Source organism: Hoplias malabaricus, chromosome 4, assembly GCF_029633855.1.
Source record: "Hoplias malabaricus isolate fHopMal1 chromosome 4, fHopMal1.hap1, whole genome shotgun sequence".
In the NCBI taxonomy this organism is placed as follows: domain Eukaryota; kingdom Metazoa; phylum Chordata; class Actinopteri; order Characiformes; family Erythrinidae; genus Hoplias; species Hoplias malabaricus.
Genome location: NC_089803.1, coordinates 38,640,535 through 38,654,609, shown reverse-complemented (window position 1 = coordinate 38,654,609; position 14,075 = coordinate 38,640,535). Strand labels below are relative to the sequence as shown.

Here is a 14,075-nt window from a genome sequence, read left to right as displayed (position 1 = left end):
GGGGCGTCCTTCACAGGGCGACACACACACACACACACACACACACACACACACACACACACCTACGGACACTTTTGAGTCGCCAATCCACCTACAAATGTGTGTTTTTGGACTGTGGGAGGAAACTGGAGCACCTGGAGGAAACCCATGCAGACACTGGGAAAACACACCAAACTCCTCACAAAGGGTCAATTCACATGGAGCGGAACTTGAATCCAAAACCTCCAGGTCCGTGGAGCTGTACCTGCCGCTGCCCCATATATTTATATGTATATATAAACTGCCTTCTAAGATCCTAATGCACTGACTTGTGAGACAGCTAAACAACTTAGGCACTTAAGTGGCTGTCTTCTGTTTCAGACATAGCCATAAGTAGTTACAGAAAATGGATGAATGAACGAATAAATGAATTAATGTTTGGCATGGTGGTGCTACAGGTAGTATCGTTGCTCTCAGTGTCCTTCACCTAATGATTCCAGGTAGTCTCCAGGCTTGCAGCAGCCATATTCAGGGTGAAGTGGTCTCCTAGAATGAATAAATACATAATTAAATTATGACAAGTCATAAAGTGTATTGGATGTTCATTAAATATCCTCATAATTTAAGATATCTTAACTCCTGTTTAGGAATAGTTTAACATTTTCATTCACCACTATATTTGGCCACTGGTTCTTCCCCTTGAGCATACTGTGTCAACAGACACCTGCTAATTTTCAGTGTGTCACATCACACATCATTCACTGCAGCACGAGTTACTTCTTGCAAGGTAACTTCACAAGAACTTCTTCCATAGCACACACACTTTCACATTCTTGCTACTGAGAATCAGCTAGAAGTATCTCTAATTATCATTTGAGGTTTGTGACAGTTTGAATGACAATTCTAATCATGTAAGTTGAAATATCACAAAATATATATTTGTCCAAAGTTAATTAATATCTTGAACTGCAATTTTTACTAGTCAGATTAAAGCCTTAATAAAGATATCTTAAATACGTCTTCTTAAATTCTAACCACAGTAAATCTACATTAACCTTTTCTGAATAAAATGGCTTGCCATACATTGAGTTCTAAAGGGCATGACTCAAATCACGTGCAACTCCATATTGCCTGGAATACACCTGAGCAGAAAGAGTTCTAAGCGCTCTTGTTAGTAGTACGCTGCACACAATTTGGAGCACAGCCAGTACTTCTCTGTATTTCCTCTGGTCTAAAGCACCCCACCCAGCACACAAGGGTTTGAGCTGAGGCAGATGACAATGACACTAAGCACCAAAATTTACAGTGGGGTCAAAGAGAACTGAACTGTTGGCAAAAAACTGGGTCTTTTAGAAGGCTGTCTGGCATATTTATGACAGCACACATTTTTTTTTTTTTTGGTGAAGCAAATTTGTTTCTTATTGTTTGCTGATTTTACTGTTTTATATGACTACCTCTTAATACATTTATTGTATATGTTGAACCATTTTAAAAGTGTACAGCTTCTTCATCTGTTGTATGTTTACATATCTGTGGAATTAGTAAAATGATAATAAACCCGTAACACCCAACCAAGCACAAGGGATAGCACTCATTTTGCAACTCAACCACCTGAAATATAAAAGCAATTGCATATATGTCGGAAATAAGCTCTTTATAATTTATACTCTGTATGAATATATCATGTGTATACAGTTATAGATTGTATATGGGGCTTGTATGTTGATATACTCTTCAGGCCCGTGTGGTGTCTGTAGGAGGGGGGGAGGTCTGTTGCTTTGTCTCCGTTAGGTGGCGCTCTCTTGTATGTATTTTTCCGTCTTTCCCAAAGTTTGAGTGTGTGCTGTTCCTGGGTTGTGTGTGCTGCAGACGGAGTGAAGATGGCGGCCAGTTCAGAGCGGAGTCCTCCTCCTTTCCCTGAGTCTGAGGAGCAGGAGCTGGAGCCCGACTCTCAGGACGAGGGCGAGGAAAGCGACGAGGGAGCCGACATCTTCACCGGACCCGTGAGTATCTGTCTAACGCTTAGAGAAAAGCGCTGGGTTGGAGACTGAAGCTGTCGATCTAAACTTCAGGCTTTTGACTTCTGTGCTTCTCTCTCATTCTGTCTATCTATCTGTCTGTCTGTCTCTCTCTCTCTCTCTGCCTCCACTTTCCCCGCTGTTAGCTCCTGCTGACCCAAGAACCTGAAAACATCCTCCTCCCCCTGCTGCTGCTAGTGATAGCTAACGTAGCAGCGAGCCACAGACGGTTCGCCCTAATGTCACTCTCAACAGCGACCAGGAAGCGCTGACCGTTTCTCATTTTCTTAAGCAAACTTCGCATATAGGTCGAGACTCAAATTTTGCTCCGTATTCGCTTGTCTCTGATTCGAATTTTCCGGTCCACCTTAAATGGTGCAGCAGTTAAACTCTGCCGCCCAAGGATCCTGTGTGTAACTGTTGCACGATTTAAGGTAGAACGGTAAATTCGAATAAGGAACCAACTTCAGGTTAGCTAGCTCTTACTCTAGCAGAGGTTCTTTGTTAAGAAAACAGTGTCAGGGTGGAGAGATGTAAAGGTAACTAACTGACGTTAACTTTAATTCCCCTCTGTATTTCCTCTTCCATTAACTGGCTTGCGAAATGTCTGGAAATGTACTTTGAGAAGTTTACAATGTTGCTGCTGTTGAACGGCGCACTTAGCTGTGGGCTGGACCTCGGCAGTTACCAAATTAATTTTTTGGAGGCCTTTTTTGGCTTTGCATAGTGTAAACACCGTCATTTGTAGGAATGTGACCCTGGTGGTGCAAACAATCTCCTGTTTATCATGATTAGAGGCTCCACTTCTAGCTTTATATTTGCCTAATGTACTGTAAATAATAACTATTATTTGTCCCATCAGACCCTTCGTGTGTGTACATATTTACCTGCTTCATCCCCTTTCACTCTGGCTATATGTTCAGTAAATTAATTTTAGTTCCAATATTCGTCTAAACTCATAGTCTGTGTATTTTTTTTATTATGTTACATGTCATGCAACCATTCAGCATAACAGATTCCTTTTATGTGTTATAAGCTTTTACTTGGAGTTGTCATTTCTTAGTAAATCCAGTGCAAAGAATGACCAGAAGCAAAGTCCAGATGCTGGTTGAGTATTACTCATTTGTCAGTGAAATGTAAAAAGGAAAAAATATGTTGCAATTTCTTATACAGAATATTGCATTTCTCTTCCCTTTCTCAAATATTCCTGCAAGTCTGTTGCCAGTTGAATGACTCAATTCCTGGGCGTAGTGGTTATAACAGGCGCTGAGATGTCAGTGGCCAAAGTTCTTGCTTATGTCCACTGTGCTGGTAAAGTTGGCTCAGGTCTCAGTCATGTGAGTCTCAGATGTGCTCACACGCTACAACTGCTGGTTTTCATACGGGATGTGCCTAGATAACTGAAGTGCAGTGTGCAGCCTAGTCTGGACTGTTGAAAAGATTTTTTTTTTTGTATGAATGTACTAAAATCATTTTTCTTTTTTGATCATAAATATATAAAAATGTTTCTTAACCTTTTTGGTCATTGACTTTGAGATATTTAACATTTAAGACATTGATTCATATTCCTCTCTTGTGTGCAGACATCATCTGACTCTGCAATGGATCCTCCTCTTCCTGTGAACACAAGTGAGCCTCCTAAAGGTGTCTTCAGTGAACCCCCAATAGATCTCTTCAGTGAATCTCAGCAGAATACAAGTGCAGAACAGGAGAAGGCTGCAGGTGATGACCTGAAGGATCTGTTAAGTGATCCCTTAGCTGAGTCTGGACCTGCAGCGGTGACCGTTGCAATAAGTGCACCTTTATTGGACCTCAGTGAGGAACCATCTAAGGGTGATTCTGTCAAAGAGGCTGCGAGTGGTGCAGTTAAGGGTGATGTCAAAATGGAGGTCTCGGTTGCGCCACAAAATGATGTCATCAGAAAGCCTCAGAAGGACATTTTTGAGGAGCCTCCAAAAGGCAAAATGAAAGAACCAATCAGTGACATTTTCAGTGAGCCTAAAGCCAGTGCTCCAACTGGAAAGAAACCTAGTGCTGACCTGTTTGGTGATGATGATGAAGATGATGAGGATGATGAGGACCTGTTTAAGGAGCCTCTGGGAGCTGTGACTAAGAAACCACAAGCTTCGCTTTTTACTGAGGTAAAGCCAACCAGTAAAGCCCGACCAGAGCAGGCCAGTAAGGCCACAACAGATCTGTTCACTGAGGAAGCCTTTACAGTTCCACCTGTTGCTGCTGCTTCTGCCCCAGCTGCTGCGAAACCTAGCATGAACTCCAGCTCGAAGACCAATGGATTACACTCTGATGAGGAAGACCTGTTTGCAGGTATACATTTGGAGTATTTCAGAAAGGCTTTGTGAATCTTTGAGGTTGAATTGTAACCTCTCTTTTTCAGCATTAGTTTTTTGCAGTCCTCTTATTTTACAAAGAGTGATGGACTGTGTATGTGTGTTAGTGAGAGATAGTGAATGTGCAGGCCCTATCTTAGAGGGTGCAAAGGAAACGCAGTTTCAGCATGTTTCTTTGAGTTCAGGAAGAGCGGGGGAAACTTCCTTCACACTGACCTGGCCCTCACTCTGCTGATGGAAGCACTCAGCACTGAGGAATGTGCTTGTGTTCAAGAGTGCATGGCCTTCTGATCATATTGTTTGGTTTTGGCTTAGTGTGTTTTGTATCTAGTGTAGTGATTCCATAGGGTGATCTCAGTTTATTTCCATATGTTTCTCAAAATTGTTATTCTCTAGGCTTCACTGTAGGAGACAGTCTGATTCATTCTGCTCACTTACATGGAATAAGGCATTGTGTCATTTGAACTTTCGAAAATGCTTATTCTTCTTCTCCTTTTCTTTCTCCTTCTCAGAGGCCACTGTTGAGCTATCTTTGGACAGTCCTCGTAATGACAGAAAGAAGAGGGAACCAACAAAGCCCTCAGCTCCAGCTCCATCTCTCTCAGCTTCAGCCAGTACATCCAAACCTCAGCCCAAAACACTAGAAGAGGTATAACACCCAGCCCAACACACACCTCTTAATGAGAGCCAGTGCGTGGCGTTGGATTAGGTTTCACCAAACTCATTCTGCTTTACTCAATGTGGTTGCTCTAGGATCAGTTTCAATGCTAACAAAGACCTTTTTTCGTCCAGCTTTTTGCCTCATTAGCACAGTAGCTGTGGGGCTAACCTTTCAAACAACTGCTAGAAATAAATAGTCCCTCAGTTGTTTTCCACAAATACAGGTAGGCATATAGATTGCACAGATTATTTGACAGCTGATTTTTCTTTTTAAGATCTACAGTCAGACTGTATTCTAAAAGAGACAGACATCTGTGCGACATTGAGATTTGGATCCAGTTTTATAGGTTAAGAGACATTTTGGAGATGTATTTATAAAATAGGTTTGGGTGCCTGTGAAGTTTTATTATTTAAACTAAAAAGTTCTCAACTAAAGAAACAACATTTGGGTGTCAAACAAATCTTGGCAGATAGACTACATATGGACTACATAACTGGAAAAAATAATTTAGTTATTTAATAAAATGTATATATATTTTTTTACTTATTAATTTAATGAAATTGTTCCTTTCATTGGAATTCATAAATAGGATTAGGGCCACAAAGTGGCACAAGGGTTACTGTCATTCCCACCCAGCTCCAGGGATCTGAGGTTGTGGGTTTACTCCCTATTTCAAGGGTTTGTGAGGAGTTGGGATGTGTTCTTCCCATGTCTGTGTCAGTTTCCTCCAGGTGTTTTGGAGTCCTCCCACAGTCCAAAAACACATATTGATAGGTGGATTGGCCTTTCAAAAAAATTCAATTATTGGACTTACATTGTGAGTGAGTGTGTGGTGCCCAGTGATGAACTGGTACTCCTCCAGAGTGTTTTTTGTCTTACCCCAGTGATTATGGGTAGGCTGTGGACCTGCCACAACCCTGAACATGATGGAATGGTTATAAATAATGAATTAATAAATTGGATTAACAAGTATATGGTTCCTTTCTCACTTTTTCAGCTGGAGGAGGAGGAGAAAGAGGACACATTTGATTTGAACATTTCAGTAACAAATCCAGAGAAAGTTGGTAAGTATTTCCTAGCATTTCTCTTAGGGATATGCATAAACACATTATCTGAATGACACCTGACAGTAAGCTATTCCTGAAAACGAGGCCTGCCCTTCATAGATGGGAAATATCAGCATCACACTGGTGTCAACTTAATTGTTTGATTTACACAACAACAGCTCAATGGTCAACAGAAACTCTGAGTGTGTGTCACTTCCCCTTTTTGCATTATGGCAGCTAGTTTATATTTCCTGCTTCTATCCCTCTGAGGCTGAAAGTAGGCCGCTGCTGTTGAGCTGCTCTCTGGCATTTTTTTTTATGTTCTCTTGTGTCCTCTGGGGCCATGGCCATAACTTTCACATGAGCTTTTATGAGTATATTAATCTGCAGTAACTAAGTATATGGACCTCTCAGTAGCATAATTGTGTTACACTAGATTTTCTGATGTATCTGCTGAATTACTCACTGAGGCCCCCTCCTTGCAGGTGATGGCATGAATGCCTATATGGCCTATAAAGTCTCCACACAGGTATTTTTCTTTATATATATACTTTTAACCTTGTGTGTGTGTGTGTGTGTGTGTGTGTGTGTGTGTGTTTTATGCCCCAAAATGCAGTCTGTTATAACACTACCTCTTGATTTCTCTCATGCAGACCACCCTGCCCATGTTCCGCAGTAAACAGTTCACGGTGCGCAGACGCTTCAGTGATTTCCTGGGTCTCTATGAAAAACTCTCTGAAAAACATGCACAGAATGGATATATTGTGCCCCCACCCCCAGAAAAGAGCATTCTGGGTAAGGAAAATTTACCTGCAAGTTTTTGGGAGTCTTGTGATTTAAGTTGGATTTCAAACACATTCCATAATTTAAAATCTGTGAAGTGCGTTTTTATGTTGACTGCCAGGTGTGTGTTTGTTATAAACAGGAATGACCAAAGTGAAAGTTGGAAAAGAGGACCCATCTTCGGACGAGTTTGTTGAGAGGAGGAGAGCTGCACTAGAACGGTCATCCACTGAAATATTTCTTATGATTTCGTATTCAGGTTTACTGATTTGACAGTTTGCCTCAGGGAATGAAGTGCCTAAAACTTATGGTCTGTCCACAGGTACCTCCAGAAAGTAGTGTCCCATCCTTCTCTTCTACAGGACCCAGATGTGAGAGAATTTTTAGAGAAAGAGGAGGTAATTTTATATTTGCTATTATATCAGGACTGCTTAAAGCAAATAATAAGAATAATTTAAAAAAGGCCTTACTAATAGTGTGTGTTTGCGTGTTTTCTATAAGCTGCCGAGAGCAGTAAGTACCCAGGCACTGAGTGGAGCTGGATTTCTCAAGATGATCAACAAGGCTACAGATGCAGTGAGCAAGATGACGATCAAAATGAATGAATCAGATGTTGTGAGTAATGCTGTCTGTATCTGATTGAATAGTTCACTTCATTATAAGCGTGATTAAAATAATCCAGAGCATGAACTTGATTTTATTTTATGGCACCTTACCACATACGTTTACTTAATGTGAATGAACAGACCTGTGTAATGCATAAAATAAAATCTGATTTATTTTTTTATCACCATGGAGATGCCATACTCTGTAAAATGTTTACACACTTCCAACCTGGCAAAAATGTGTTCTAGCTTTTATCTGTCTCCATTTGAATGAAGGATTTGACTTTGGGAAATGCAGTAAAATAACACATCTTTTGAAACTTTGATATATATTTTTAATACGTGCAATCATTTTTAAACTCCATTTAAAGGGGGTGATTGCAACAAATTCTGATGCCTCAGCACATCGTTGTAATGAAAAATGAAGAAGTAAATTTTTTTTTCTAAACATTATCAGCTTCCAATTTACCAAATACACAGAAATGGCCCAGTTGTCAGCTGTATTCCAAACAGAGTTCTACATGCTTAATAAGTGAAAACAGCAACAACCATGTATTAAATAACAGTATAATGTCAGTGTTTAATAAAGCACATTGGGTGTTCTTTAATTGCAATTAATTGTTTTAATATCTATAAATCTATAAATCTTCAGTGGTTTGAAGAGAAGCTACAGGAGGTGGAGAGTGAGGACCAGCAACTGAGGAAGCTGCATGCCATGGTCGATTCACTTGTCACCCATAGAAAAGGTTATTGCCATTATATTTTACAGGTGTTAATACAGTGTGAATAAAACAGTAAATCTGGTAGACTTGGAACTTGTGCTCACTCCAATGCAGGTAAAACTGTGGAAAGATGATGTTCTAGCTGAACTATGTTGTTTGGTTACAGAACTGTCTGTGAACACTGCAGTGTTTGCTAAGAGTGTGGCGATGTTGGGCAGTTCGGAGGATAACACTGCACTGTCCAGGGCACTGTCCCAGCTGGCTGAGGTGGAAGACCGGATTGAGCAGCTTCATCAGGACCAAGCGGCAAACGACTTTTTTATCTTTGCTGAGCTCCTCGCTGACTACATACGCCTGCTAGGGTCTGTCAGGGTATGGAAATCAATATATACAAAAAAAAAAAACAATTATACTCACATCAAAATATAATAATATATATTCATTAAATCCATTGTACTGCCATGGTATGTAAATTTACTTTATGGACCGGAAACCAACCATGCCTGCATATGTCTGTCTGCTCAGGGTTGTTTTGATCAACGGATGAAGGCATGGCAGCGATGGCAAGATGCACAGAACATGCTGCAGAAGAAGAGAGAGACTGAGGCTAAGCTGCTGTGGGCCAACAAGCCAGACAAACTGCAGCAGGCAAAGGATGAGATTGTTGAGGTAATGCTGCCCTGAATGCTAAACTTGGTTGCCTAGGAGAGTCCTCTAATTTCACATTTTACTAAATTGGGACTAGAGTCAGCAAAAGTGAGCAGTCCATAACCATTTTTTTGTCTATACACAGACATCAGAATTAAGAAATTATTCCAAGTACACTGTTAGAAAAACTGTCACTGTGGTGGTACCCTAAAGGGTATATTTCTGTACCTTCAGTTAGGGAATATGAACTTAATCAAATATAATTGTAGATTTTAAAATTGTGTTGATTTCATAAGCCCCATTTAATCTCTAACATATTCTTTTATTTTACAAAATTCTATAATGAAATCTTACAAATATTTACCCCTCGTTTTAAAGAAGAGAACATAATGTACCTTTAGGGAACAAAAATGAACTTTAAATCCACTGCTGTACTTTTAAAGGTACATTTACATGATTTGTACATTTAGTGACCAATAATGTACTCTTACCATACCTTTATTCTGAGAGTGTTTATTTATTTATTTTATTTTGCATTTTTAAATAATTTATTTGTTAAAGTCATTTATAGGCAATTTGATATGTGACATTTGTCAAGAGTATCATTGTTGTCTTTCATGGTTTTTAGGGAAATAGGAAGAGTTTGCGTAAGTGGTTTAATGTTTACATTTGTGAACATCCACACCAGATTAACATTAGTTATAAGGTCCAGTTTCTCATCCTTGTTATTAATCATCATCTTATGTTGTGTGAGAATATGATGCTGATAAAAGCAGCAGTTCTTTTATCTTTACTTTGTAACCTCCAACTGCACTGTTGTGAATATAGGCCTTTTTTGTGTTGCAGTGGGAGGCCAAGGTCAGTCAGTACGAGAGAGACTTTGAGAGAGTTTCTGCCACCGTACGCAAAGAGGTTATCAGGTTTGAGGTAGGCTTTCAGCATGGCTATATGCATGTGTTATGCATAGTAGGGGTGCATTTTGAAATAGAAGACATTGGCACCTGGAAAGCAAAATGTTTAATTGATGTTTTCTCTAAAGTCTGCATTTCTTTATTATTGGGAAATTGCTGGTTAAATCCTCAGTGATGCCTCAGCGTGCAGAGGCTGAGAGTGTAAGTCTATGTTCACACAGGAGGTAAAGTAAAACTTTGACCACGAGACATAACAGAGGACAAACGTAATTTAATATTTCATATGATGTAGCAGGCGGTGATGTGCATCATGAAATGCCTTTGTGCTGAATGTAGACAGTCCATTCCTCAAATTGTCACTGTCCAATCAAAAACGTGTATCTCTAAAATAGCAGTTTTACAGGAGAAGGGGAAAAAACATCCTTACTTTTAATAGATGTCAATGTAAAAAGATTTAATTCCAAGTAATTTTGGAGCCTTTCTAGGTGTCCATTCTTCATGAAATTTTCACACAATGAAATGAGATGAGATGCATATTTTTCATTGGACAGCGATGATATTCATCTTTCTTCCCAATGTGTGATGTTACGATGAATGTCAGTTGGCGTGAGGTCAAAGTCATATGAATACTGGTCTGGCTGTTCAGACGCGGCCGCATCTGCACACACCGTTCAGCTATAACATTTTGACCACCCTTTTGATTCTACATTGACTGTCCATTCTCTCAGCATCAACATTACAGAGTCTAGTCCATCTGTAACTCTGCGTAATTTGTTTGCCCCCTTTCACTTGATTCTTCCATGGTCAGGACTCCCACAGGGCCACAGCAGATTAGATGATTGGGTGATGGATAATTCTCAGTGCTGCAGGTATTGGTTATGTGTTAGTGTGTATTGCACTGGCATGAGTGGCTCAGATACAGCAGTGCTGTTGGAGTTTTTAAACACTGTCGACTCACTGTCCTCTCTGTTAGACACACCTACCTCGTCGTCCCACCTTGTAGATGTAAAGACAGTCAGTAGCTTATCTGTTTCTGCACGGTTTGTGTTGTTACAATCTCACCCACATGTACCAGCCCAGTAGACAATTAAACATCACCATCATGTCAGTGTCACTGCAGCACTGAGAATGAAACCAGCCAAATCATACCTGCTCTGTGGTGGTCCTATGGGAGTCCCTTTTATGACCTGTTATACATGTTTATGTAAGGACATCAACATGAGCATCAGCATATATGTGCATGAACAGTATTCGCATCCCTGTATTCTAGTTACCTATGATATGTTGTACTTGCTTTTGTTGGAACAGAAAGAGAAGACTCGGGATTTCAAGAAACAAATTATTAGATATCTGGAGTCTTTGTTGCAATCACAGCAACAGGTAAGATTGATAAGTGTTCTGTTTGTCTGATGTACAATTTTGAAAACATTGTCGATTGCTGTGGAAAAGATTGGGTTAAATGATTATTTTTCCCTTGTTTTCTGTCTGGCTTTATTTTTTGCAGATGATCAAGTACTGGGAGGCGTTTTTGCCAGAGGCGAAAGCAATCGCATGAGTGTGACCCCACAGAGATAAACACAAACACACTTACACGGGCCTGCTTAAGACTGAGTCTGCCTTTTTCTATACACTTTACCTCTTGCCTATAAACCAAGAGAAGAGACGCGTTGCAAAGGGACAGAGAGAAACAATCGATAGTTTTGTTTTGTTTTTTTTAATTAATCACCAGAAACTTACAGCTCTTTACTCTGTTGTATTAATAATTGTATATTTTTCATTTAACCTCACCTATATTTTCTTAATGGCAAAATTATTGATAGGGGATGTACATGCATGGTGGTGGGGTGGGGGAGTTCTTCCTCCTGTGTATGCAGATGTATTTTTGTTTAGATTTGTTTTATTTTAGTGTTCAGAGATAGTTGTTGCCATTAGTGTGAACACCACACAGAGGGAGGTATGTTGCACTCTTGAGATTTGACTCCTCAGCAATTCTAATCGTTTACAGTAGGGGGCCCTCTTCCTCCACACATGCACTTAACTAGCTTGAGTTCATTTTTCCTCCACATCTGGACATGGTCAAAATGCCCTGTTGGTCTCTGTAGTCCACCGGCCAAGTGTTATTGCAGCGTGTCCTGTGTCAGTCAACGTTAATAATGGAGAGGTGCCAAGAAGAGGACATTTGCTCACAGTTTGAGGATTTGGGCCATAGTGAGCATTTTCTCCATGTTTAAGAATAATTCCCTGAAATAATTCCATGGAGTGAGTGGTTGCATGTGTTAGGAAATGTGTAGTTCCTTAAAGTTAAAGCAAGCCAAGACCTCTTTCTCAGAACAAAATGGTTTCCATTAATCTTCAGGTGTTGGTGAGTGAAGGATGACATGCTGAATCACTCTTTATTATTTGTTATGTTTGTCACCCTCATCAGATGCAGAGGGTCACCATGAGCATTCATGGACTTTGCAAAGTAATTAAAATTGGTTTGATTTAACTTAACATCAACATTAGAGTAGTTAATAGACTGAAGAGAATCTAATGTAAAATTTTTATGGGCCCTCTATTTTAGTTCAAGTTTCTTTGACTTAGCTAAACAGCATAGCTACATTAGAAATCTGCATATCAATGTCTGCTTGCTTTTTTTTTTTTTTTTCTGTCCGGTCAAACAAGTGACATTCCACACTTTGGGTGTACAGAGGTCATATGTTTTGAGATGTAACCATGATTCGTATAGGTTTGAGCTAAATCTCCTTTATTAATTACTATATGGATTTAAGCCTGCAAAATCTACAATTGTGCTAAAGAATTAATGTATTGCAAAGATAACTGTCATTTCAACGGAAGTTGCACAGTGTTTTGAAAGAGGTGTTGAGGTTGAAACATGTTTGAGCACTTACACTGCCCGCCAGTGATCTCCTAAAGTTACCTGACTGTGAATTCATTTGAGTAACACACAAACATCCCTGCTATCTCAAAAAATAGCCAGAAGCTAAAGGTAAAATTCTACTTTAAAAAAAGAAAAAAATCACATTTAAAGCTGATTTTGACCGGTTTAAATGCAGATATGGGTCTTCCTTTGCCACTGTCATTTGTATGGTTTTTCCAGTACACCAATTTGGAGATTTTTGTTTTCTCTGATGTGATTTTGATAATCATGATATTTGTTGTATATCTCTGTACCTGTTCTGATTAATTGTGGTGTTGGACATTCATCAGTTTTCCTCAGATGCTGCTGAGCTAAGAGCTGACCTTGTATTTGAAAATGAGAACTCTTTCCACTGTTCATTAAAATGGGTTGGGATTTTTTCCCCCTTTGTTTCAGGCTTGCGGCTCCAAATTGTAGTGTCAGGAATGCATGCGGGAATCCTTATGAGCCACAATCTCAGGGTTCTTCTCATGAGTCCGACTTGATAGTCCCTTTAACTGCCATAAAAGATCAGAGAGTAAAATCATCTTTATTAGACTGTATTTTTTTAATTCATCATCCAAGCCAGTAGACATTGTTTAAGTGCACCTTGTGTTGGGCAACAAAATAAAGACAGTTTTAAGAACTGTTCTTCAGTTTTCATTATTTTCTGCTCAAATGAACACTACCGTCACATGTTTGGAGTCATCTTTTACAATATTTTCACTGATCATTTGGTACTTGCAATATGCTCCAAAGACTTTTGCACATATGCAATATAAAGTGATAAACTCAGTATATTGAAATCACATTTTTTTTTTAAAAACATTCTACTTTAAGGAGAATTGGAAACAGGTGAGGGCATCATGCCTGAACGGCGTGTCAACCAAAAGCTCAATCCTTGCTGTGAAAGATGACTCATATCTCACCACTCTCTAAATGAGAGGATTGTAAAACTTTAAGAAGAATGCAAGATTGTTAAGAGCTTAGGTCTTTCACCACCTACTGTACATGATGTTACCAAAAAAAGAAGAAAATATACAGGTGCTGGTCATAAAATTTGAATATCATGAAAAATTGATTTAGTCCACTAATTACATTCAAAAAGTGAAACTTGTATATTATACTCATTCATTACATACAGACTGATATATTTCAAGTGTTTATTTCTTATAATTTGATGATTATAACGAACAACTAATGAAAACCCCAAATTCAGTATCTCAGAAAATTAGAATATTGTAAAAATGTTCAATATTCAGACACCTGGTGCCACACTCTAATCAGCTAATTAACTCAAAACACCTGCAAAGGCTTTTAAAAGGTCTCTCAGTCTAGTTCTGTAGGCTACACAATCATGGGGAAGACTGCTGACTTGACAGTTGTCCAAAAGATGCCCATTGACACCTTACACAAGCAGGGCAATGCACAAAAGGTGTACAGATGCACCCTAGA

General features: G+C 39.4%; 1 protein-coding gene across 1 annotated transcript; it reads left to right on the top strand.

The window, feature by feature from the left end:
- The first annotated feature begins 1,686 nt into the window (after positions 1 to 1,686).
- Positions 1,687 to 13,246, top strand: snx1a (sorting nexin 1a). Its single transcript, XM_066668524.1, has 15 exons — positions 1,687 to 1,982; positions 3,581 to 4,322; positions 4,858 to 4,994; positions 6,004 to 6,070; positions 6,538 to 6,581; positions 6,706 to 6,847; positions 6,978 to 7,056; positions 7,158 to 7,233; positions 7,337 to 7,450; positions 8,093 to 8,186; positions 8,329 to 8,534; positions 8,688 to 8,831; positions 9,657 to 9,737; positions 11,030 to 11,101; positions 11,226 to 13,246. Exons 1-15 carry the CDS (start codon positions 1,860 to 1,862, stop codon positions 11,274 to 11,276), a joined length of 2,172 nt encoding a protein of 723 aa, XP_066524621.1. The 5' UTR covers positions 1,687 to 1,859; the 3' UTR covers positions 11,277 to 13,246.
- The last annotated feature ends 829 nt before the right edge of the window (positions 13,247 to 14,075 follow it).